The sequence below is a fragment of the Delphinus delphis genome, chromosome 3 (assembly GCF_949987515.2).
Source record: "Delphinus delphis chromosome 3, mDelDel1.2, whole genome shotgun sequence".
In the NCBI taxonomy this organism is placed as follows: domain Eukaryota; kingdom Metazoa; phylum Chordata; class Mammalia; order Artiodactyla; family Delphinidae; genus Delphinus; species Delphinus delphis.
This window is the reverse complement of record NC_082685.1, coordinates 124,104,367-124,131,432: the sequence shown is the minus strand read 5'-3', so window position 1 is coordinate 124,131,432 and position 27,066 is coordinate 124,104,367. Positions and strand designations below refer to the sequence as shown.

Here is a 27,066-nt window from a genome sequence, read left to right as displayed (position 1 = left end):
TTTATGGCAAGTTAAATAGCACCAATAGCAATCTTAAGTAGCCGTCTTAATTTTAAAGATTAGAAAGTCCTGAAATATAGAATGCATATATTTGTTATTTTTGTTCACTGGGGCAAAGGTGGCTTGAATTCAGGTGTTTGTTCTTCTGTTCAATCATTTGTGGGGATTTTTCTTTTTAAAAAATCACTTGTCTTAATATTTACTAACAGATTTTTAAAATTTGAGATATGAACTTACTCTCTTTGATTTCACCATAACGAAAAGTTGAGGCTTAAATGATGTAAAGATATTTCTTAAAGTGAACTAAACATAAATGGCTTTGAAATAAGTATGATTTCAAAATATTTTATATATTTACATTATTTGATCTAGTAGATATTATTTTTATAAATTATCCTGACATCTAAATTTGGGGTGAAATTTACATTTCTCTTAGGTTTAACCATATGAAATTGTATTTTTTTAGGTTAAAAATGGTCAAATATAGACTCTTGATTTTTTTCTTATAGTTACGGTGGTTCTCATATGATTTAATTATATGTAAAAGTCTGTTAGTTCTCAATAGTAGAAACCAAGAGGATCCTGTTTTTAAACAATACATTCATCTCCCACTGAGGTCAGGAATCTGTTCCTAAAAATCAGATGTTTTATGTGGAAAATGCTGCCTGGGAATCTGTTTGCCTTTATTTTAAATAGGAAAAAATTGAAACAGTAGTCATCAACCCAAACTGCCTAACCAATTTCAAAAATGTAACAGACACTATAAATTCACCTACATATAAGTAAAATATTGTAATGTTTAACAAACAAAAAATAAGGGTAACAAATCCATTTCATATACAGTAAAATCTTTTCTTCCATTATAATTGCTTTTTACCCATCCTCAATATTTTCCTTCAACATTTTCTTAAATATTTTGGAACTCATTCAACACTGGGGAAAACAGGATGAAATAAATATAAAAGGCTGTGGAAATACATTTAGGACAAGTACACGGTCTCAGGAAGTGGCTGACACTGAGTATTATGCCTGTGTTTTGTATCACTTTGATACTTGGCATGCTTTTTTAATTGTTATTCTGACCATCTATCAGTTATATTTGGAATGTAACTCAGAACTTTTCTTTGCACACTCTTGTTTAAAATGCGAATTGAGTTTTGGCATGGACAAATATAAATCTTTTCCTATTTAAATATTGGCCAAAATATCTTACATTGAGAAATAATTTTTATGAAGTTTGTGTATTAAAAACCAAGAGGTGTTCTACTGGGAAAATGATTGGGGGGATGTTCTGCAGGATTTCTCTGTATTTCTCAAAACTCTTTGCAACTGTTTTTTTATTTCACTCTCAACAGATGACATTTTCTACACTGTAATTTATCTTTACAAGTAGGTTGAAGTAAAGCTGAAAACGTTTAAATCTGTCTCTAGATTTAAGTTTTAAAAAATAGAGTTTTGAAACTAACAGTTATCATTAATTTATATAATAGTGTTGATTTTATATTATAGTGTGAACTTAACAGTTTTCAAATCTCACTTTCATTTTCTGTGAACATGAAATAGGACTTAAAGATGAATTGGCACTTCTGGTCAAAATAGTATAATAAAGTTCATGTATTGGCATCCATCTGCCCCAGACATATAAGAGAAAACCTTTAAAAAGGAATAGTGAGCTCAAGAACAAGATATCACCATGGAGCAGAAATGGATCAGAAATACTGAGGGATGAGTGAAGCTGAGCAGGCGAGGTTTGACTCCTGAAGGATGACTCCTGAAAAATTTGACTCCTGAAGGATGATGGGGGACTAAAAAACAAAAAGAACCAGAGTCAGGTTCACTGTTTGAAGACAAAGACTTGTGGCTCCTCTTTAAAGATGCTGATCAAAAATTCCTGCTGATTTGCTTCCCAGAGGTAAGTTTATAGGAAATTTTCCTCCAAAGGAGGCAGTCCAGTGTCATTAAGGTAGAAATACAGGGGTGATACTCAGCCACTGTGCACTGGGTAAGTCATACCAATTATCTGTGGCTTTATCTGTTCTGATTGGTGATGTATCTCACCTTTAGAAACCAGTAACAGGATACCGAGAGTCAAAGAATAATAAAGAAAATTAGAAAAGAATTTGAACTGCACAATAACAAAAATACTACCTATGAAAATGTTTAAGATGCTACTAAAGCTGTTCTTGGAGAGAAATGTGTAGCTTTAATTGCTTATAAGGAAAAAGATAAAGATGAATGAGCTAAAGCAGTCACCTTAAGAATTTAAGAACTAGCAAAATATGCCCATAGTAAGTTGAAAGAAATAAGAAGGACTAAATGCAGTAATTAAGTATTTAATAACATATAATAAAGGGGCTCAACAAACCCTTGTTGTTCTTGGAAAAGACAAAATTGACAAATCTCAGGTGAGATTTTATCAAGGAAAAAAAGTTGAAAAATTAGGAATAAGAAGTGATTATCATTACAGATGCCACAGGCATTCAACATAATTATGAACAACTTTATGCCCCAAATGTGAAAACTTAATATAAATCTCCTAGAAAAATATAATTATCAAAACAGTAAAGAATAGAAAACTACAATAATCCTATATTAAGGAAATTGAATCATCTCACAAATAAAACCCTAAGCCAAGATGGTTTTAGCCAGCGTCTACCAAACACTCAAGTTTCAAATAATTCTTATTTTATACCAACTATTCCAGAATAAGGTTGGTATGAGAAAGAAACACTGCTGGCTAGTATTACTCTTGATAATGATGTAAAAATCTAAAACAAAATATTCAATGCAATTCTAATCAGAATCCTAACAGGTAGGGTTTTTTTTATTATTTTATTTTTGGAACTTGACAAGCTGATTCTAAAATTTATACAGATCTGCAAAAGACTAAGAAGATCAAAGAAAATCTTAAAGAACAATAAGGCGAGGCAGATAAGCAGAAGGAAGGGCTTTTCAGGAAGTGGTGCTGGAAAAATTTGTTTTCCATGGGGAAAAAATGGAAATTGTGTTACCATACACAAAGATCAAAATTACAGTGGGTTACAGTCCTGAATATAAAAGGCTTTGTAAAACTTTATTAAAAAAAACTTTTTATTAGACTATAGTTGATTTACAATGTTGCATTAGTTTCTGCTGTATAGCAAAGTGTATCATTTATACTTATACATATAGCCACTGTTTTTCAGATTCTTTTCTCATACAGGTCATTACACAGGGTATTGAGAACAGTTCCATGTGCTATACAGTAAGTCCTGTAAAACTTTAGAAGAAAATATAAGAAACTGTCTTAATGACCTGAGTCTCAGGAAGAATTTTATGACATAAAAAGCCATAATTGAGAAATATATATATGTATTTGACTACATTAAAATTAAAAACTCGGTTCTTCCCTGGTGGCACAGTGGTTGAGAATCTGCCTGCTAATGCAGGGGACACTGGTTCGAGCCCTGGTCTGGGAGGATCCCACATGCCGCGGAGCAGCTAGGCCCATGAGCCACAACTACTGAGCCTGCACGTCTGGAGCCTGTGCTCTGCAACAAGAGAGGCCGCGATAGTGAGAGGCCCGTGCACCGCGATGAAGAGTGGCCCCTGCTTGCCACAACTAGAGAAAGCCCTCGCACAGAAACGAAGACCCAACACAGCATAAATAAATAAATAAATTACTAAACTCCTACCCCAACGTCTTAAAAAACAAACAAACAAACAAAAACCATCAAAGTCATCAAAAGACACCATAAAGAAACTGAAAAGATAAGCCACAACTTTGGACAAAGTATTTGGTACAACATATAACAGAAGATTATTAGCAAGAATATATAGAGAATTTTTGTAGAGAAGTAGTAAAAAAATTAAAAAACACATGAAAGGCCCAAATGACCAAAGGAACTCAAAATAGGCATAACCTCATTTAGTCGGAGAAATTAGAACCACAATATGATATATTAAATCTGACAGATACTAAGTATTATTGTGAATGTGAAGTAATTGCTAGTTGTATTGCAAATCTTTGCAATTACAGTTACTATAGGAGACATCCTAACGCTAACTAGAAAAGTTATAGATGTTCCTACTCTGTATTTCTTCTCATTGTATATTCCAGAAATACTTGTGTATTTGTATCAGTACACATGTATAGGAATGCCTACAGCACCATTTTCCTAACAGCAAAAACATAAAAGCAGATGTCCATCAACAGTAGTAGAATAGATAAATTTTGGCATATTCGTATGTAGTGAAAATGAGTGAACATAAATGAGTAAACATAAATGAGTGAACAGCAACATAAGTGAATCTCGGAAAAATAGTGTTGTCCGAAAGAAAGAGGTCTTACAAGTAGTGTCTATTTATGTACAGTTTAAAAATAGGCAAACTTTAAATTTTTGTGTGTGTTACATTTATAAATGAAAAAACTATAGAGAAAAGCCACAGTATGATTATCTCAACTATCAGGGTATTGGTTACTTCTGGTGGAGGGGAAAAGGAGAGGGAGTGGGAGGTTCACTTAGCGAGGGGGACATACGGGGTTTCAAAGGTATTGTTTCTTAACCTGGCTCATGGTGGGTACACAGGTGTTTGCTCTGTTTTTTTTTAAAGTGTAGATGTGTGTATGATATAACTTACAATAAAGTCGATGGGGAATCAGAGTCAAAGGACAACAAATTAGGATGGAGTATAAGAATTTTCTCAAATCAGAGAAATAGGATAGTATTTGGAGGGCCACATGGAAAGATTGTCACAGGTTCTAGGGAAGGGTATTCCTAACACTGATTAGAAATATTTCTAACTCTGAGCTTGTAATTCTGTATCTGTAGTTGTCTTAATAACACCAGTGCATGATTGTAATTAACAGCATAGACTCAGGAGAAAGTATATCATTGTTCCACCACTAGTAGCATCATTTTCCCAGTCATCCAGGCTCAGAATTTTCCTATAATACCTATATGTTATTTATCACTAAATCATAATGATTTTTTTCCTTTGAAAAATCTCATATCTGTCCCTTTTTTATTTTATTAACACCTTTGTTAACAGGTGATTACCATTTGACTTTTGAAAAAATCAAATTGTAAATTTTTACTACAATTAAAAATGAGATATTTGAGTATCTCAACTGAGCCATATATAAAACAAACAAACAAAAACCTTTAAAAGCATATTGGGAAAATTCAGTCTTAGAAATTTTTTTTCAGAGACATCATTTGGTAAAAATAATAAAGCCTCCCATGCTGCATAGGTACTCCAGATATTTCTAGTTACCTGATCCCCTGGCAAAAAGCAAACACTTAACACTTCATTTGTTCATTCAGATCCAGTCTTTTTATTCATTTCTTATTGCTGGAATTTCACACTCATTTCTTTTTTTAACATCTTTATTGGAGTATAATTGCTTTACAGTGGTGTGTTAGTTTCTGCTTTATAACAAAGTGAATCAGTTATACATATACATATGTTCCCATATCTCTTCCCTCTTGCATCTCCCTCTCTCCCACCCTCCCTATCCCACCCCTCTAGGTGGTCACAAACCACCTAGCTGATCTCCCTGTACTATGCAGCTGCTTCCCACTAGCTATCTATTTTATGTTTGGTAGTGTATATATGTCCATGCCACTCTCTCACTTTGTCACAGCTTACCCTTCCTCCTCCCCATATCCTCAAGTCTATGCTCTAGTAGGTCTGTGTCTTTATCCCCGTCTTACCCCTACGTACTTAATGACCTTTTTTTTTTTTTTAGATTCTATATATATGTGTGTTAGCATATGGTATTTGTTTTTCTCTTTCTGACTTACTTCACTCTGTATGACAGACTCTAGGTCCATCCACCTCAATTTCACAATTTGTATGGAAACACAAAAGACCCCGAATAGCCAAAGCAATCTTGAGAACGAAAAATGGAGCTGGAGGAATCAGGCTCCCTGACTTCAGACTATACTACAAAGCTACAGTAATCAAGACAGTATGGTACTGGCACAAAAACAGAAATATAGACCAATGGAACAGGTTAGAAAGCCCAGAGATAAACCCACGCACATATGGTCACCTTATCTTTGATAAAGGAGGCAAGAATATACGGTGGAGAAAAGACAGCCTCTTCAATAAGTGGTGCTGGGAAAACTGGACAGGTACATGTAAAAGAATGAAATTAGAACACTCCCTAACACCATACACAAAAATAAACTCAAAATGGATTAGAGACCTAAATGTAAGGCCAGACACTATCAAACTCTTAGAGGAAAACATAGGGAGAACTCTCTATGACATAAATCACAGCAAGATCCTTTTTGACCCACCTCCTAGAGAAATGGAAATAAAAACAAAAATAAACAAATGGGACCTAATGAAACTTAAAAGCTTTTGCACAACAAAGGAAACCATAAACAACACACTCATTTCTTGTTGGTTGAGTAAACTGGACTATGGTAGAGATAAGCCAACATTTTCTCAGTCCTGCCCTACTAGATGTCTAGAGCTTCATCTTAACTGGTGGATCAGCTGCTTTTGACTCTCCTGACTTGTGGCTTAAGGCTTTCTGGGTGTTTGCATTAGTAATGGAAGTTGTGGAGGTACCATTGTTGAGAAGACTGCTGATACTGGGTGTTATCTCCGTGATTTTCTTTATCCTTTTCCTTACTGATCTCTCTAAGGCTGTCCTTTTAGATTAAAGTCCCTGTGAAATCCTAATCTGTGATCCTAATACAGACATTGTCCCACTGGTCTGCCTCTCCTCACACACTTAGTATCAGTACACTAAGTCACTTCTCCCTCCTTAGGAATGTTGGAATATTGTGTTAGATGCTTAACAATAAGAATGGTGGTGTTGGTCTTGCCTTTTGAAACATGCATGTGCTTTTCTCTATTCTCATTATTGTGGTAGTTCTGTTGGGAATTGCATGGAGACCTCTATCTGTACTCTTCAACAACCTCAACCACAGCCTCTCCATTTCCTACTGGAAGTTATTCTTTATGGTAGTCCATTGTTCAAATGCATCTTCTTTGGAGTCATTTCCTATTGATGAAATCGTGTCAATGTGTTATATTAAACCACTTCACTTTTCCCAAAACCTTTGTAGCAATAATCTTCTTGTCCCCACTAGTGGGTGTTACAGTTGTGAGGCTGCCAAGGGCGGTGGGGTGGGGGGGGAGTGGCTGTTGGGTCTCAGCCTCACTACTCGTGTTATGGAGATGGTAGCTCCTCTTAGATTGTGATGCTGGATAGCAGGGCAGCTCATGGCTCTCTGGGGTCTACTCTCCGCTTCCATTACCAGTTAAACTCAATCTTTCTCTTGTTCACATCCTGTGGCAATCATAGATACACTGCTTGGATCCCCCTTTGAAAAAAACTTCTTCAGCTTCAGGGAGTACATTTAGCTGACAGCCTCAGCTGTTAATATCTTCAAGGCTCCATAGTTTTTGAGCTGAGGCCTTGTGTTTCCTGGGAAACCTCCAGCTAGTGACTGAGCATGGTGTGAGTACTAGGCCCAGTGTGGCACTCCTCTAATGGTCAGTCTTTGCTCTGGAGCTCCCTGATGGGTTGGCCAAGACTGTCAGATCCGCATCAAGGTCTGAGGCTTTCTTTGCTCAATCCTGCTTTATGTCCCCTTTCTTTCAGAGGTTTCAGATAGGCATCATGGTCTGAAAGTTTTCCATGACCAGTCCTGTTTCCTTCTCCTTTTATCTTTCACAATAAACCTCTTGTCCTCATAGCTGTCTAAACATCTGCTTCCCAGAGGACCCAATTGACATATACTATTTGTACTGGTTATTTACCTGATTTCTGTCCAAATCAAATTTCAGTGAGCATTATCTGATTTCCCTTTTTTTAATCCTCTTCCTTGAATCCTCTCAGTCTTTTCCAGCTCATCGTTTCCCCACCCCCGACACTTGCTTCTCCTCTAAGGTACACTTAATCTGAGTAAATGGCACCGCGAGTTACTCAGTTGCTTTTACATTTGTCTTTCACATTTTAGTCCTTGACCCACTTAGAACTGTTTTGGAGGGAGGGAGAATACTGTGTGAGATAGGGATCAGTCAGTAAAACTGGAGAATTACCATAGTCAGGGATGAACGAGGTCACAGAGGTAATGAGGGGTCAGATCATGTAGGTCTTTGTTATATGACATTAAAAGGCCTTTGGAAGGACTTTGGCTTTTACTCTGTGTGAGATGGGGAGCCACTGGAAAGTTTTGAGCAAAGGAATAATCTGACTTAGTTTTTACCAGGAATGTTTAGGCTGTTCTATGGAGAATAGGCAGTAGGGCAAATCTGGTAGAAGAGAGAGAGTAGTTGGGAGAGAATTGCAATAATCCAAGATCAAGGCCTTGGTGGCTTACAACAAGGTGATTTCCGTGGAACTGGTAAGAAATGACAGTATCGGGGGGTAAAACTCAGGCATCATCATTTTATTTTGTAAAAAATCTCCCTAGGAGTTTCTGGTGCACAGTGAGGGTTGAGAGTCTGTGCTACAGTTTTTGAATTTTTACAGGGGTATTTGGAATTTAAGCCACACAGTCTTCTTCCTCATCAGCTTGATTTAGGAGAGAAGAGAAGCATAGTAATAATAGCAAGTGCTTTTGCATCTGACTGAGGTTCAAATCCGTGTTAGTTATTAGCTGTATAACCATGAGCTTCAGTTTCTTCATTTTAAAAAGGGAGGTAGCCACTTCATAGGTATGTTTGTTATGTTGAATGAACCAATGTAGATTAAATGAGCCAGTCTCTGACATATATGTGCTCACAAAATAGTAGCTTAAAGAAAGATCTAGTCTATCATGTTGGTAAAAGTATTTTAAATTGATGATGCTCAGTGTTGATAGGGTATGGAGGAATAGGTCCCATTGTTGATGGGAATATAAATGGAGAACAATTTTCAAATATCTATCAAAATTTCAATCTCCTTAACCCAGTATGCTTCTAGAAATTTTATTTATGAAAACAGTCACACCTATGTACATATACTCAGTGCAGCATCTTGTAATGGCAAACAATTGGAAACAATTTAAATTACTTCTAGTAAAGGAATAAATTATGATGCATTCCTTTTATAGAATGCTATGAAGTTGTTAAAATTAATGTTGATCTGTCATGGAAAGATTGCCAGTACATATTTTAGCTTTTAAAAAAGCACCAGGGCTTCCCTGGTGGCACTGTGGTTAAGAATCCCCCTGCCAATGCAGGGGACATGGGTTCGATCCCTGGTCCGGGAAGATCCCACATGCTGCAGAGCAACTAAGCCCGTGCACCACACCTACTGAGCCTGCGCTCTAGAGCCCATGAGCCACAACTACTGAACCCATGCACCACAACTACTGAAGCCCGCATGCCTAGAGCCCGTGCTCCACAACAAGAGAAGCCACTGCAGTGAGAAGCCCGTGCACCGCAATGAAGAGTAGCCCCCGCTCACTGCAACTAGAGAAAACCCACATGCAGCCACGAAGATCCAACTCAGCCAAAACTAACTAAATAAATAAAATTTATAACAAAACAAACAAAAAACATAAAAAAGCACCAGTATTAAAGCTGAGAGTATGTACTTAAATCTTCAAAGTTTGAATTTTTAACAAGATTATATTTATTTCTTCTTCAAATTTTTATATGAGCCCATATAGAAAAAATATTGATTGACAGTAACTTCATACATAGACAGTAATACTTATAAACTTATTAGTATTCATATTTTCTTTAAAGATACTGTATGCCTTGTTATTACAATAACATTGTTTTATATACTATATATCTGGATTTTAAAAAGATTTTAGAGCTGTAAATTATTCTAAGATAAATTATAGATGCCTCAAAGATTTCATTTAGGAAATACATATGAAAATTCCATATGTTCAGCATTTTATTACATAATATTGAAGATGCAGATATATAACAAATAATTCCCATCCTTACTTGACGAATAATCAAATGGGTGGGTAAGATGAAAACAGATGAAATAAGTGAAAAAATACACATACACACGCAATACTCATATTCCTGTGTGTATATATATATATATATATCTGTTGATCTGTGCGATGACAAGTGCATGACAGCATGTGCAATAGTATTTTTTGCAATGTTTATAATAGTAAAAAAAGTTGCACAAACCTAACTGACCATCAATAGGTATTAAATAAGTTGTGATAAACATAATGGAATATTATGTAAAAATGTAAAATATTTAAATCTATAGTTATTAACAGGTAAGATCCACAGTCTATTAGGAGAGGGAAAACAAGTTTAATACATAATATATAACGTCTTCTCTGTATAGATGGTAAATACTGTAGTCGTCAAAGAAAGTAAGGAGTGGAATGGATTTAGAGAACATTTTTAATTAGTATTTCCCAAACTTTTTGGACCCAGATTCCTTTTCTTAATAATATTAAAACAATTTGATCAATTGTACAGTATATGATAGTGAAATTTAAAAGTATTTATATCTACGTAGTATTAAAAAATTGCTTCATTAATTTTTGTTCTGTGTTCTTCAGAATCACTGTTGGCTCATAGTGAGTTCCTGGTCTTGACAATTGGCAAATTGATTTATGGTCCCATAGATAAAATTCATTCCCTAATCCTGAGAATCTGTGGAAATCCCTTGTAAGGAAAGTAGTATCATAGTTTTGTAAGTTTGTAAATTATAAAATTGTTTTTGACAGTGTTTAGGAATACCATAATTTGTGGCATTTTAAAAGTGTATATTTTATTCTCACTTAGGCCGAATACATCAAGCAATGGTAACATCTTTAAATGAAGATAATGAAAGTGTAACTGTTGAATGGATAGAAAATGGAGATACAAAAGGCAAAGAGGTATGATCACTGGGTTGAATTTTATTTCTAGTCTTATAATCAAGATTCTGAATATGAAACAAAGCAGAAAACTGTATAGTTTAATATAGTGCATGTATTCTTTATCATTCTTGAAAAACTTTCAAGTGATTAAAAAATTTCACTGATAAAAAGGTAGATTCCTCCTGCATATCTTTTGTGATTGGACATATGATCAAGACCACAAAGTACTAACTTAAGAGAGATTCTTTTAAATATATGTGGGTTATAATTCTAGATAATTTAATTTTCAAGGTAATAATGTTCCTTAGGCTGAAATTGTTTGACATTTATTCTCTGTGTATAAATTTATTTGAAAATGAGAGGTTAATTGTCCAAATTCACTCTCAAAATATATGCATTTTATCAAACAGATTGACCTGGAGAGCATCTTTTCACTTAACCCTGACCTTGTACCAGATGAAGAAATTGAGCCCAGTCCAGAGACACCCCCACCTCCAGCATCCTCAGCCAAAGTAAACAAAATTGTAAAGGTTAGTGATGCAAATTCAGAGCAGGGTATGTGTGTATTTTGGTTTGAAATGGGACTGTGAAGAGTATGTTTAAGTATTTGTTTGCTGTTTTAGAAAAACCTTAATTCTTTCTGCCATCTACATGCGTGTATATACACACATACTTTCAAGGATCGAAGAGTTGTCTAATTCACAATTATGACGATCATTAGGTAAGATCCTAGAAATTCCATGCCTGATTAGGATTTTTCCTAAGACTAATTGTTTCTTAGGAGACATGGGTCGAAACCATTTGCTTGCTAATAATATTTGTTGAGTGACTACATATGACTTTGATAAAAAAAAAAATGAGTTTCTTATTCATAATAAATTCCCATTTTAGTAGTCTTTTGAAATAGTAATTCTGCTATTTACATTTATTAAAAAAACGGGAAATGACAGATTGTAGTGTAACTATTTCTGTATTATCTGTGAAGAATAATTTATTTATAAATTTTAAAACCATGCTCTGCCCCCTAACAGTTTTATCTTCACAAAAATAAAAGGCATGTGATTTTTATTATTTTAAAAGATAATTCCTCTTCCTCTCTATTGAAATGTCTCTGTGTTAAAACTTTGTATCAGAATACAACTCTTTAAATCAGATAGTCCCTCGCAGTTGTTAAATCTGCAATTCTTTGTGTTCAAAATTCTTACTACATGGACTTCCCTGGTGGCACAGTGGTTAAGAATTCGCCTGCCAATGCAGGGGACATGGGTTCGAGCCCTGGTCTGCAAAGATCCCACGTGCTGCGGGGCAACTAAGCCCTTGCACCACAACTCCTGAGTTTGCGCTCTAGAGCCCGAGAGCCGCAACTACTGAATCCACATGCCACTACTGAAGCCTGCGCACCTAGAGCTTGTGCTCTGAAACAAGAGAAGCCACCGCAATGAGAAACCCACACACCACAACGAAGAGTAACCCCCACTTGCTGCAACTAGAGAAAGCCCGGGTGCAGCAACGAAGACTCAATGCAGCCAAAAATAAATAAAATAAATTAATCAAAAGTTCTTACTACATTGTTGATTTTATCTTCTACAAAGATTAATATGACATGACTTTAGCCCTATAGGAACTCACTATCTTGCAGGGAAGACATACATAAGCATCCACATATAATATGATATAAACTCAACAATATCAACAAAACATTGTGCTTTTTAAACCATGCATATAACCATAAGACAGATTTTCAATTTATATAAATTCAACATATTGAGAGTCACTGCTTACAGGTCATTAGTTAGTTACCCCTTGTTAGTGGACTGTTTTTCATACTTGGCTTCACAACCTTGAATGATCATCATAGTTTATCCTTCTTGGAATATAATTAGCAACTTTTGGTGTGCATTAGAATCACCTGGAAATTTTTTAGAATATATTGATTCCTAGACCCACTCACAGAGATTCAGTTTTATTTTATCTAAAGGGTGGCCCTGGGATTTCCCTGGTGGCTCAGTGGTTAAGAATCCACCTGCCAATGCAGGGGACACGGGTTCGAGCCCTGGTCCGGGAAGATCCCACATGCTGCGGAGCAGCTAAGCCCATGCACCACAACTACTGAGCCTACGCTCTAGAGCCCATGAGCCACAACTACTGAGCCCATGTGCCACAACTACTGAAGCCCACGTTGCTAGAGCCTATGCTGTACAAGAGAAGCCACCACAATGAGAAGCCCTGCAGCGAAGAGTAGCCCCCACTCTCTGCAGCTAGAGAAAGCCCACCCGTGCACAGCAATGAAGGCCCAATGCAGCCATAAAATAGATAGATAGATAGATAGTTTAAAAAAAAAAAAAGGGTGGCCCTAGCATCAATATCCTTTTAGCAGTACCCATCTGATTTGAACGTGCAGTTAGCACTGAGACCCACTGCATTATTTGATATCTTTTTTTTAGGTGAATAAAATAAAGTCTTGGTAAATAAATAATAGGACCAAAAACTTGCTGCCCTATCTATGCAGTGTTGAAGTCTTTGAAAGTCTAATGAAACCTTTTAGTAAAAAGCGACAGTGTGCATTTCATAGTATTTTGATGTTTCAGTTTAACAATGGGCTGTAAGTTGTCTAAAACTAGTATTTTGTTATTTACCCCTGACATCTGGAGATGAAGTGTATTACATGATTTTGGCAGGATAGCATGATGATTAAAAAACACACACTTTAATGAAATTACTTAATCCTTCTTTGCTTCACTTTCCTCATCTGTGAAACCAGAATAGCAATAATAATGATGTCACAGGGTTGTTGTGAAGATTAAATGGATTAATACATATAAGGTCCTTAGAACAGTGCCTGGCTCGTTTTCATTCCTGAATATTTTGGGGCAGTGGCAGGATACTCATATAAAAAAAACTTGAATATTGATGACATTAGTGATAGTCTATCAGAAGATAATTTTAGTTTTTCGTCATTAATTTTTTCCCTTTTTTTCATTTAGTTTTATATTATTGTATGTCTACCCACTTATGTTTAATTAAAGGAAGCTGAGGCCATGTTAGGATGAAGGGGAAGGAGGAGAAGTGCTTAAACATCCCCCCACCCCCCAACCCCACCTCAGTGGATCTTGCCCAGGATGGCAGCGGTTTCAGGGGGGTGGGGTGGGGAGTGACTGGGCGTTGCCACCTCAGGAGACATGCCAGTTCAAGTTACAACGCAGGGATCACCGCAAACACAGCCGCCACAGAAGCACTGTGGCATTACCTCTCCCATCAGCTTAGCAGCCCCCAAGGAGATTGACTCCCTACTTACACAGAAACTGTTTGAGACTCTGAAGCCCTCTAGCGTTTTTGAAGAGGAAGAGGAGCTTTCTTTTTGAAGAGGAAGAGGACTTTAATTTTGGGAAAATTAAATAACCTGGTAAAAGAGTGGATATGAGAAATCAGTGAAAGCAAGACTCTTCCACGATCTGTAGTTGAAAAGGTTGGTGGAAAAATTTTTGCATTTGGATCTTATAGATTAGGAGTACATACAGAAGGTGCCGATATTGTTGCATTGTGTGTTGCACCAAGACATGTTGATCGAAGTGACTTTTTCACCTCATTCTATAAGTTGAAATTACAGGAAGAAGTACAAGATTTAAGAGCTGTTGAAGAGGCACTTGTACCAGTTATCAAACTGTGTTTTGATGGGATAGAGATTGATATTTTGTTTGCAAGATTATCACTGCAGACTATTCCAGAAGACTTGGACTTAAGAGATGACAGTCCGCTTAAAAATTTAGATATAAGATGCATAGGAAGTCTTAACGGTTGCAGGGTAACCGATGAAATTTTGCATCTAGTACCAAACACTGACAACTTCAGGTTAACCCTGAGAGCTATCAAACTGTGGGCCAAATGCCACAACACCTATTCCAACATATTAGGTTTCCTCAGTGGTGTTTCCTGGGCTATGCTAGTAGCAGGAACTTGCCAGCTTTATCCAAATGCAATAGCATCAACTCTTGTACATAAACTTTTCTTGATATTTTCTAAATGGGAATGGCCAAATCCAGTCCTATTGAAACAGCCTGAAGAATGCAGTCTTAATTTGCCTGTATGGGACCCAAGGGTAAATCCCAGTGATAGGTACCATCTTCTGCCTATAATTACACCACCATACCCACAACAGAACTCCACGTACAATGTATGCGTTTCAACACGGATGGTCATGGTTGAGGAATTTAAACAAGGTCTTGCTATCACAGATTAAATATTGCTGAGTAAGGCAGAGTGGTCTAAACTTTTTGAAGCTCCAACTTCTTTCAAAAGAACAAGCATTATATTGTACTTTAGCAAGTGCACCAACTGAAAAACAACGCCTAAAATGGGTGGGCTTGGTGGAATCAAAAATCCAAATCCTGGGTTTCCCTGGTGGCCCAGTGGTTGAGAGTCCACCTGCCGATGCAGGGGACATGGGTTCGTGCCCCGGTCCAGGAAGATCCCACATGCCACGGAGCTGCTAGGCCCGTGAGCCATGGCCGCTGAGCCTGCGCGTCCGGAGCTTGTGCTCTGCAATGGGAGAGGCCACAGCAGTGAGAGGCCCGCGTACCGCAAAAAAAAAAAAAAAAAAATCTGAATCCTGGTTGGAAGTTTGGAGAAGAATGAATTTATTACACTGGCTCATGTGAATCCCCAGTCACTTCCAGCACCCAAAGAAAATCCTGACAAGGAAGAATTTCACACAGTGTGGGTGATTGGGTTAGTGTTGTAAAAAAACAGAAAACTCTGAAAATCTCAGTGTTGATCTCACCTACGATATTCAGTCTTTATAGGCAAGCAATAAACAGCAAGATGTTTGAGGTGGACATGAAAATTGCTGCAATGCATGTAAGAAGAAAGCAACTCCATCAACTACTGCCTAATCATGTGCTTCAGAAAAAGAAAAAGTGTTCAACAAAAGGTGTCCGGTTGACACCTCTGAATGACAGCAGGCTCGACTTGTCTATGGACAGTGATAACAGCATGTCTGTGTCTTCACCTACCAGTGCTATGAAGACCAGTACATTGAACAGTTCTGGCAGTTCTCAGGGCAGAAACAGTCCTGCTCCAGCTGTAACAGCAGCATCTATGACCAACATACAGGCTACTGAAGTTTCTGTGCCACAGGTAAATGCCCATGAAAGCTCAGGGGGTACATCAAGTGAAAGCATTCCTCAGACTGCCACACAGCCAGCCATTTCTTCACCACCAAAGCCTACGGTCTCCAGAGTTGTTTCTTCAACACGTCTGATAAACCCACCACCAAGACCTTCAGAAAGTGCAGCAACAAAGACACCTAATCCTATAGTAGGAGTCAAAAGGACATTCTCACCTCATAAAGAAGAGAGTCCCAAGAAAACCAAAACAGAAGAGGATGAGACAAGTGAAGATGCTGTCTTGCTTTGAGTGGGCATGATAAAACAGAAACAAAGGAGGAACTTGATACAGAGACAAGTACAACTCAATCAGAAACCATTCAGATTGGGCTTCCCTGGTGGCGCAGTGCTTAAGAATCTGCCTGCCAATGCAGGGGACACCGATTCGAGCCCTGGTCTGGGAAGATCCCACATGCGCAGAGCAACTAAGCCCGTGCGCCACAACTACTGAGCCTGCGCTGTAGAGCCCACGAGCCGCAACTACTAAAGCCTGTGCACCTAGAGCCCATGCTCCGCAACAAGAGAAGCCACCGCAATGAGAAGCCCACGCACTGCAATGAAGAGTAGCCCCCACTCACTGCAACTAGAGAAAGCCTGTGCACAACAACAAAGACCCAACGCAGCCAAAAATAAAAAATAAATTTATTAAAAAAAAAAAGGAAACCATTCAGACAGCGGCTTCTCTGTTGGCCTCTCAGAAAACATCCAGTACAGACCTTTCTGATAGGCCTGCTCTCCCTGCAAATCCTATTTCTGTTATCAGGAATTCAATAAAACTGAGACTGAATCGGTAAAAACAACCTCAGGGGCCCATAAACAATATCTGCCAACTCAACCTGTTGTCTTCAAATGCTAAGAAAGGAGAATGGAGGGTACAAGACTAGACATGACTGAAAATGGATTTAGGTTTTTTTTGTGACCTCCCTTACTGGACTAATCAGCACTTGATCGGAAGTCCAGGTTAGTATGTGAAGCCAGGAGTACTGTGATAATTGTGTTAGCAACAGTTGCATTAACTATTTCAAAAAATTACTGCCTTTAAAAAAAAAAAACCTCAAGCTGTGTTTGTATTCATAATTGACATGTGGACTGGGTTTATGTTTGCTGCATTGTTTGGAAAATTTGCAATACAAGCTGGCATAAGAATTCCTTATTCTGATGATGCACTTTTATGTATTTTTTTTTATTAGAAAGTAGAACTAATTTTAGATTTTAAGCTTGATAGATTTTCATTTTTTCCTGAAGAATTTCCTTTACCATTAGTTTTCAAATTGGATGCCATTGTGCAGTGGTGTACTGTTGTACTTCAGAGAAAGGATAAGAGTACATCTAGTTCAGTCCCTATGAGGTAGCTGTAACCTTTAAAAATGAAATGTCAACTCTAGGGTATATATTTGACATTGAAAGAATAATTAGGAGATACTTCGTTTTGATGGGGTCATGATTAAGAAATGCTATATTGGTTTTGTTTATAGACTTGTTTAGAGTGCATCCAAATCAGCGATCAGCCAGCGAATATTTTTCTTTGAGCTTGTTAAAGCTCCACATTCTTTTGCCTTCAGTATCTTGTCTTTGAAACAAAGGTTTTGCTCCCTCCCCGTTCTTTTTCTTTTCCCCTTTTTGCTTGTATGCATAAGGTAGGACTTCTTTCATAAAAAACGAAATGCCAGTATTTTCTTAAGCCATGATGTGAAAGCAGTGACCCTGTGGCCACATGGCACAGAACACTAACTTTTGGTCCCATGGCTGAAATTTTAGGGTGACTAAAAATAATGCCTGTGAAACATGATATCTATCTTGGATGGCCATTTGATCTCTAAATATAAGGAATTTTGTACGCTCCACAAAACTCCTGTCTATAGTAAAGTTGATTTTCAATTTTAAACATGTGGGCAAAAAGGCATTTTCTCCAAGAATTTTAAACAAATTTTGATTTTTAAATGGTTGACTAAAATTTGTCAGTAAATTTTACATGTAGAAACGTTTAAAAATCATTTCTAGCAAGCACTTGACATCTAGTCAGCTCTCTACTCCTTTTTTCATTTTGTTTTATCCTGTCAATAAATAATTCCACATAAGTAAGCAGCAGTGCATTCATCTTTACAGAATATGAGGGATGCCAGATGTTGATAAGCTTAGTTATTCTTTCTTAATCTGGACAAAGCAAACCCAACAGATTTTTCTGATGAGCATGTTTTATGAATCCTCTATTGTGTTCCATTCTATCACACGTACATTTTTCATGTTAAACTGTAATTACTTAAACTCTTCCCCTATCCTTCTAAATTAACTTTCCAAAGTTGGAGTGTAGTCTTTTCCCCCTTAGACTATGCATTAATTGAGGCTTTCTTTTCACCATACTTTGTAATGTCTAGTATACAGTACTTCTACGTCCCATATCTTTGCTCTGCACAGTCACCTTGCCTTTCCTCCTACCACCTAAGAAGAAAAGATGGTCAGACTAACAGGTGAAGTCTACAAGGTGTCTGTGTGTTCTGTGTAGCTTCAGAGTTAGATTGAAATTGCCAGGTACAGACTTAGTCTTGTCATTTTGTTCACACATTGGGGAAAAAGAATTCAGTTTATTAAGCATTTCATGTAACCGCACCCAAGTTTTGCCAAGCTGGGAACTTGGACCTTTTCTGTGTAGTGACTTTTTAATTCTAGTTTTCATAACCTGGAGATCAGACTGTTGGTTTCGCATGATGTACGTAGTGTCTCATGACTAGAGTTTGCTTTGTGTTATAGTATCTGTACTTGTATTTTTCAAGAGCTATTTTGTGAGTGGATGATGTACTTCTCCATTGAAACCACAATTAAAAAAAACAGCAAAAAATAAATAAATAAAGGAAGCTGATTATGATAGACATATATATGAGGAGTAAAGAGAGAAAGTAAAATGAACATTTTCTTTTCTATAGAATCGACGGACTGTGGCTTCTATTAAGAATGATCCTCCTCCAAGAGATAATAGAGGTAAAAATTTACCTATTAATTTTGCCTATTGCCCTGACAAGGTAAATCAAAAGTAAATATTACCCTTGATGTTGTTATTCATTTAAACGTTACATGGCTAATTTTAAGATTGATATCGTCTTGATTTCCCAGCACAATAATGTCAGTGATATAAAAAAAATGATTTATAAAGGTATGTGATGAATGTGAAACTCCGTGATATATGCCATTTTGAGGCATCTTATTTACCCAATAATTTTTCAGATTTGAGGAGAGTATTATGAGGAAGAAAGGAATGGGGTAGTAGTTAATTGATTCACAAGGGTAAGTTTAGTCATTGTGATATTTTTACATTATTTTCTGGCTAACAAACTTTCAAAAAATGTCATGGGTAACTTTGAAGACAAGTCGAACAGGTATCAATTGCAGTTAATTTCAGATCTCTCATATGTTTTCAGCTAGGTGATATAAAGCACAGTTAATTTCTTTTCTACTATTCAGCAGTACAGAATGGTCCTTTCTCATAGTGATGTTTCCTCTGTATGTATGGATGCTGAGGCAGGACAGGTGTAGGTATTAGAGGAAAGATTGGAGGTAGAGGGAAAGTCCTGCACTTTTAGCACTATTCTTTGAGTCTTGTGAACATTTATATTTCTTTGTAAAATGTGATATTTATATTTAACTTAATACTGCTTTTTCCACTTTTGTAACATCCACAGTGGGAAATTCTCTGTTGAGGATTTGCATATTTGACAAGCAAAGAGTGGGATTTAGAACAAAAGGAGAGTTGCAGGACTTTTATGTTTTTACTTGCTGTATTTCTGAATTGTGTAAGTTTTTCAAAATGAGAATGCGTATAAAATCTGTATTTTGCACACTTACTTTTTAAAAATTACTATTTAAAATCAAGCTTGGCTTGGTTTTTTATAAATTATTCAGATTGAGTTTTATTTATTGAACAGAATTGATTATTACATATATTTTGAAATTTTGTTTCACTTTCAGTGGTTGGTTCTGCACGCGCGCGGCCTAGTCAACTTCCTGAACAGTCTTCCTCTGCACAACAGAATGGTAGTGTTTCAGATATATCTCCAGTTCAAGCTGCAAAAAAGGAATTTGGACCCCCTTGTATGTAAATCATGTATCAAGGATTCAGTCATTTTAGGCATACATGTATTTTCTCTTGGTCAACTTTATAAGTCCCCAAATTACAAACTTAATTGCAGATTTTATTTTTACCATTGTGGAAAAATTTTTTTGTTGTTAGTTTAGTCTGTTAATTGGGTTTTTAAATGTATATTTTGGAGGAAACAATTTATAAATATAAAAATATAACAATGTTTCAGTTGCTTTGAATTTAAAATTATGGCCAGATAATTTTGACAGATGTTATAAAAGAAATGCTTATGCTTCTTGATCCTTTCCAATTCAAAGATCTTTGATTCTAAACCAAGAGATGACATGTATCAATATGTTAGAGTCATTTTTCATGACTCTTATTTGTATATTGTCCTGTTCCTAGCTTTGTTAAAGCAGCTCATAAGTAAAGTTCACATATTTGTCATAGGCATGTTTTGTCACTGTGTACCTTATTTTGGTGTGTGTGGTAAAATTTCATACATAAAATTTTTGTGTATAAGTATGGTACTCTAAAAAGAAAACTAGGCTTCTACAGCTCATCTGTTTCTTCCAGCACGTAGAAAATCTAATTGTGTGAAAGAAGTAGAGAAATTGCAAGAAAAACGGGAAAAAAGGAGACTACAACAGCAAGAACTTAGAGAAAAAAGAGCCCAGGTTTGTAACAGAAACATATTTTGTTTATGCACCAACCAAGGATTAGACTGTGTCAGTGAAAGTGATTGGCTTATGAAAAAATAATTGAGGCATTCATTTAAAGATTTCAATATAGTTCCTTAAATTGATATTGAGGAATAATATAAACTCTTGGGGAAATAAGTTACCATAACAGATTTTTTACTACATAAACTTTTCAAGTTTTAGTGGGTATGTGTTAGTCCTAAAGCTTGTTCCATTTTGAATAGTAAGCCATTGTGTTACAGAACTCTAATGGATGTATAACATTGAGAATAATAGGATTTTGGCTTTTTAAAAGGACTAAAAATACATTCAGAAAAACATCAAGTTAAGGTATATGGTTATACTATCCATTTTATTGTTTTTCCATGGTTAATAAGTTCAGCATATCACAATGAAAGGGTGGAAATTCGTTGTGTGTTGATTTATACTAGATGTTGAGAGTATCTCTGATGTGCCCCTCTTCTCACATTTCCTTTAGATAGTAGCAAAACTTTACTAGCAATGGAAAAGTTGCTTAGAAGACTGGTCTTTTATCTCTCTACAGGTCTTCACATATTAGAAATTATGCTATTGTACAAATAATTCCTCCATTGTGCTTGCATAGTATCTATTATATTCTCAGAACTTGTTTCCTGTAATACCAGGATTGTTTCCTTATTTAGGAGTATGTTCAAATGCCCTTAATCATAAAGATGTTGTGTTGTGGAATTGTGGAATCAGTATAATACTCAACCTGAATAAATCAACTTATATCTGAAAGTGACCTGAGAATGACCAGTTGGGTTTTGAATAATGCTTGTATCTACTGATACTTAGTACAGATGCCACCTGGTGTTTCCTGTGGGTACTTCATAATACTTTTACATCTCTTTGTGACCTCTTCTTTACATTCTGCTTCTCAGTTGACATAGTTGGTGTTATTTCCCAAAAGGTTAATTGACAGTATGTTACATTAACAGTTTTGAAATTTAGTTGTACTCAAAGCAAGTCTGCATATAGTATATGGGAAAAAGAACCTGACCTAAAATGTTTAACAATTTATACTCATAGCTAGGAGAGGCTGTTAACTGTTGCTATTTGTATCTTAATCTGAATTTTCTCAGTTTTGAAGCAAAATAGTAAATTGCAGTTAGCATGCAGTAGTTTGAATTTTAAAGATTTAAAAAATTATCTTGGCTTTTGATTCCTTTAAATTCTATATCCTATTGATTTGGGGCTGTATTATACCATGCCTTAGTTTTTTTTAGAGAGTCATTAATAATAGGAAATAAACATAAATGAATCCATAGTTCTACTTTGCTGAAACACTGAATTAGGAATTAGGAAGAAGAATCTGATTAAATGCATTTTTCTGAGAATTTCGGCTTTTCTAGAGTTCTTTATTGATGTTTAGGATGAACACTGTTTTTGTTTTGCTCAGTTTTCTAGGAGAATTAAGGTATACGTATAACATATTTGAAATAGGTCAAAGGTGGTTTTAATAAGGAGTATTTTGTTTGGAGTTAACAGAAGGCATGTAGACTAACAGAATTGTGTTTTTTAATATGAAAGTGATTCCTAGGCATACTATTAATCTTGAACTCTGAAACTATATCACATCTCAGGTTTGAGTTTGGTCTTGGCTGTTATAAATGACGCAACCTATTTAATTTTCAAACCATATATAACATAAACGCAACAAATACTACATTATTGTAATTATAATAAATGATGAATTCTCTGTCTTCTTACAGGATGTTGACGCTACAAACCCAAATTATGAAATTATGTGTATGATCAGAGACTTTAGAGGAAGTTTGGATTATAGACCATTAACAACAGCAGATCCTGTAAGATTCTTTATTAACAGTTGTTCTGGAACTTTTTATGCTGTAAATAAAAACATGTTTGATACCCCCTAAGTTAATACTGTATTTAGTTCTGTAATTTTTTCTCTCTTTATGGGTGCTTCTTCTCCTTCTCTATTTTAAGAAGATCAAGAAACCGTTGGGAATTCCCTGGCGGTCCAGTGGTTAGGGCTCTGTGCTCTTACTGCCAAAGGCCCGGGTTCAGTCGCTGGTCTGGGAACTAAGATCCCACAAGCCACGTGATGCATCCAAAAAAAGAAAGAAAGAAAGAAAGAAAGAAACCACTCGCACTTACCCTTATTTTCTCATTATTTCCCATAATTTGATACGTTAGACATGCATCTCACAAAGATAATCCACTTCAAAGCAAGCCTCTGTGTCCTTGGTAGGACAGAGCAACAGTCAAGGATGATGTCAGAAGACCCACTTTCCTTTCTGACCATCACTTATACTTTTATCTCAATTCCAAGTTTGTTTCCTCTTGGCTTGGGCTGTAGATCCCACCATCATTCCAACTTACTACTAATTTATTTTAAAATAAATGTTACTCTGGCTTTTAACAATAAGTGATGGCTGTTGAGGACTGCTGTAAACTAGAAATCTAGTGCTTGAAGAATGTTCTGTCTTATGCACCTCCTTTCCTATTGAAGAATGGGAATTTATTGAACAGGGAATACTTTTGTGAGTAACTTGTATTTATGAAAAATGATCCATCTGACCTAGTGTATACGGAATGTATTGGGTACACAAAATACATATAATACACCTGTGTTAAGGCAGGTGTATTACATATGATTTAATAGAGTAGTTCATAACATTTGCATCTCATATATTTTACTCCTTGCTACCCTTTCATTTGTTTAACCTACATCTGAGATCATACTTTATGACAGTGACTGGAAAACTTTTTCTGAAAAGGGCCTGATATTTTTGGCTTTGAACCATATGGTCTTTGTTACAACTACTCAATTCTGCCTTTGTAGTATGAAAAGCAGCCATAGACAATACATAAATGAATAGGTATGGCTGTTTCAGTAAAACTTTACAAAAGTGGGTAGTGGCTTGGATTAGGCTTTCAGGCCGTACTTTGCCAATTTGTGCTTTATACTAAATATCATTAGAAGGCAAGTATTGGGAACATTAATTTTATGAAAAAATTTAATGTCTAAGAATTGGCATATTATAAAATTGTTCAAATTATTTTGGCCAATAATCTTCTGAGAACTGTGTTTCTTGTCTACAGCTAGTTATCTTTGCCTATAATTTTCCCTCTAATCAATCTGAAAATATGCCACTTGGTAGGAAATTTTACTTTTGTCGTATACAGCACATCTTGAAGTGAATAAGGTAGTTTCTTAACGTGAACCTATTGCTACTAAGAGTGGTGGTGTCCTCTACAAAGTTATTTCCTAGTGATTTACCAAATGACAAAATAAGCGAGTTTCCATTATACTTAGAATTTTTGAAATAATTGTGTCTGATGGCTATTAAAATTTCTTCAAGCTAATTTGTTTTTTAAGCTTACTTATCCTATTTATGCTATGCATAAATTTCTAAAACCTCGGGAGGAAATATTACATAATTAACTTTTCAGTGTTTTATATACCATTGATAATCACTGGAAAAAAATATTTTATTTCTAGATTGATGAACATAGGATATGTGTTTGTGTAAGAAAACGACCACTCAATAAAAAAGGTATGCTTATTGAGTTCTAATCAAGGGTTCATTTTTGTCCTGTTTGCAATTTATTTTGATAATAGCAGAAATCAGATTGGTTTGGAAGAGTTAAATGTAAATCATTTCATTTGTACATAACCATTATACAGATTTCTATGGTTAGGTCTGTTGATGTGATACTGTTCTAAGAATTTTTGCCATTCCTGGCTTTACAGAAATCTTGATTTTTTTTTTTTTTTTTTACTCTGTTGTTGAAATATTCTGTTTACTTGAATGGCATATTTATGGGATATTTATATTTACAGGACTTACTACTTTTATCGAAATTCTTACTACTTAAAATAATTTTTGTGCATTAATTCAAATACTGTGAAAATTACTGGGTACTGATTTTCATTTATTCTTTTAGAAACTCAAATGAAAGATCTTGATGTAATCACAATCCCTAGTAAAGATGTTGTGATGGTACATGAACCAAAACAAAAAGTAGATTTAACAAGGTACCTAGAAAACCAAACATTTCGTTTTGATTATGCCTTTGATGACTCTGCTCCTAATGAAATGGTTTACAGGTAGGTAAATTTGTTTTAAATCAGAATTTTGTTCTTATACTGTGTGTTTACCACCACCACTGAAACTTATGTTGATCTTGGCATATCTCTCCAGAGGTGTAATATCCTTTTCTTTCCCCCTGAGTTTAAACAAATAAGAATGTTTAATAAACATGATAATGAATTTTAACACTTGTTTTCTTTAATGCTCCCCAAATCAGTTTTCATTAATGATTAACTTTATACACTATATAACATACCATATGTATGGATAAGGAATTTCTAGAAAACATTTTCTGTACCTCTAGAGATGGGATGTGGCTATTTTTTACTTTTTGATCTCTGCAGTAGTGAAGAAATTTGAAATAACTGTTATACATCTGTCACTTATTTGTCTGAATCTTTATTTAGCACATATGGCCACTTAAGGAAAAAAAAGTTCTGTAAATCTACTTGCATTTCCCTAGTTTTATCATTTCTAAGCTTTGGAATAGTTTTAGTACATGAAATTCTTGCATGTTCACATTTTCAACTTACAAACAACTCAACCTTACATGTATTGTGCATTGATATCCCACATTTTTATCCAAATTTAGATTTTTATACATAGTTTGTAAACATTTACTTCTTATTATTTAATAGGTCAGTTTTAGCAGCATTGTTATTTCAGTCTATATTAAATTGTCTTGAGTTACTTGAATGCTATGTTTCATTGCCCTTTTATTTTATAAATTTGACTGGAAAACAGAAAGTTAAAGGGTTAATAAGAATCCTAAGAATTGAAGATGTTATAAATGAGATAAGACCAACTCCACTGGTCTTAAGCCAGTAAACTGGGAGTTCAGCTGTAAAGAAAGAGGACAAAACTAAAGAACATATGAATGCTAGATAGAGGTATTGTGAAAAATTTGTTTTGAAAGGGAATTATAATTATAAATTGTGTATTTTTTACTTTTTTGAGAACTGAGTCCTGTCCTCCCCCCTCACTCCCTTCTCTGCTTCCATTCCTGTCTCATAAAATATGTCTGTCTGACTTTTGTAATCATTTTCAAGAAATCACTATAAATAAAAGTATGTTTCTGTGTATGTGCTAGATTTAGTAAACGTTTTGTGTTTCACCCTGTATTTATGCTTCTTAATTTTACCAGTATTGATTCTCTCCCCTTTCTCTTATCCTTAACTTTTATGGATTGAGAAGTTAGCCTTCTTTTTTTTTTTTTTGGTCTGATCACTCTTCAGACTCATTTCCAGTTCTTTTTGATTAGAACATTTTTCTGCTCCTTTTGTTCTGTACTTTCTCCATTGTGCCTTTAAAAAAAAAATCAATAGAGCTGTATAAAGTGTTCTACATATATTCTTTTGAAGACTGTGTAAAAAGTAGATTTGTTTTCTATCATGCTTTTAGGGCTCTGCTCATTGAAGTATTTTTTTGTCCCTCCCTACCTTTTTATTTTAACTCCAGCAGTGATTATACCAATACATAATATTTGGGCATCCTTTTCCTGAATCAAGGCTATCAACTCAGAATTCATTGTCTTATAAGCATAATTTATATTTACTTACTCACATTCAAGGAAATTTTACCACTTTTATACTTGTTTAGATAATGTTTTTGTACTTTTTTCCCCTCTAGCTTTTCTGTATTGAGATTACCACTCTTGATTCTGTTTCTGTTGAAACCATTGATACTTTTTTTGGGTTGGGTTGGGGTTTTTAGTTTTGGTTTTGGTTTTCATATCTGTCCTACTTGTCTGGCTGATATTACCATATTTTGTTGTTATTTTTTAAAACTTTCCTACTGTCTTCTATATATTATGTCTTAAGCTCAGTTACTATCAGGTTTTTTTCCCTGTCCATTATTATTGTGGCCCTTGTTTATTTCGGAATTATTGCTTGAAAATATGCTTTAAAGAGCTTTAAGCAATCCTAGGACATAGGTATTTAAAATTTTAAATCAGTGGTCAATTGTGGCCTCGCAGTTGATCCCACTGATTTGTTAAAAATCTTGGTATAAGATTTGCTTATAATAACACTTGATATTAGTTTTATTGTTTATTTGTTTAATTTAAATATTAACTGTATGTTCTGACTGGTACATTTTATTTTTAAGGTTTACAGCTAGACCACTAGTGGAAACTATATTTGAAAGGGGAATGGCTACATGCTTTGCTTATGGGCAGACTGGAAGTGGAAAGACTCATGTAAGTAATTCATTACAGTTACATCCTGGTATGAAGCCAGTTTATTTTCCTTATAGCTTAATTCTAAGACCTAA

General features: G+C 35.5%; 1 protein-coding gene and 1 pseudogene across 3 annotated transcripts in view; both read left to right on the top strand.

The window, feature by feature from the left end:
• The window catches only part of KIF2A (kinesin family member 2A), a 70,032-nt gene that overhangs the window by 23,712 nt on the left and 19,254 nt on the right, over window positions 1-27,066 (top strand). For 2 of the 3 annotated variants that reach the window (XM_060009437.1, XM_060009436.1), the window contains exons 2-10: window positions 10,702-10,796; window positions 11,189-11,308; window positions 18,862-18,916; window positions 19,901-20,023; window positions 20,589-20,689; window positions 22,447-22,542; window positions 24,204-24,258; window positions 24,650-24,812; window positions 26,902-26,992. In XM_060009437.1, the coding sequence (XP_059865420.1) occupies window positions 10,702-10,796; window positions 11,189-11,308; window positions 18,862-18,916; window positions 19,901-20,023; window positions 20,589-20,689; window positions 22,447-22,542; window positions 24,204-24,258; window positions 24,650-24,812; window positions 26,902-26,992 (899 nt within the window). The remainder of the gene's footprint in view (window positions 1-10,701; window positions 10,797-11,188; window positions 11,309-18,861; window positions 18,917-19,900; window positions 20,024-20,588; window positions 20,690-22,446; window positions 22,543-24,203; window positions 24,259-24,649; window positions 24,813-26,901; window positions 26,993-27,066) is intronic. The other variant, XM_060009439.1, reaches the window with a different exon arrangement.
• Window positions 13,845-16,993, top strand: LOC132422223 (poly(A) polymerase alpha-like; annotated as a pseudogene).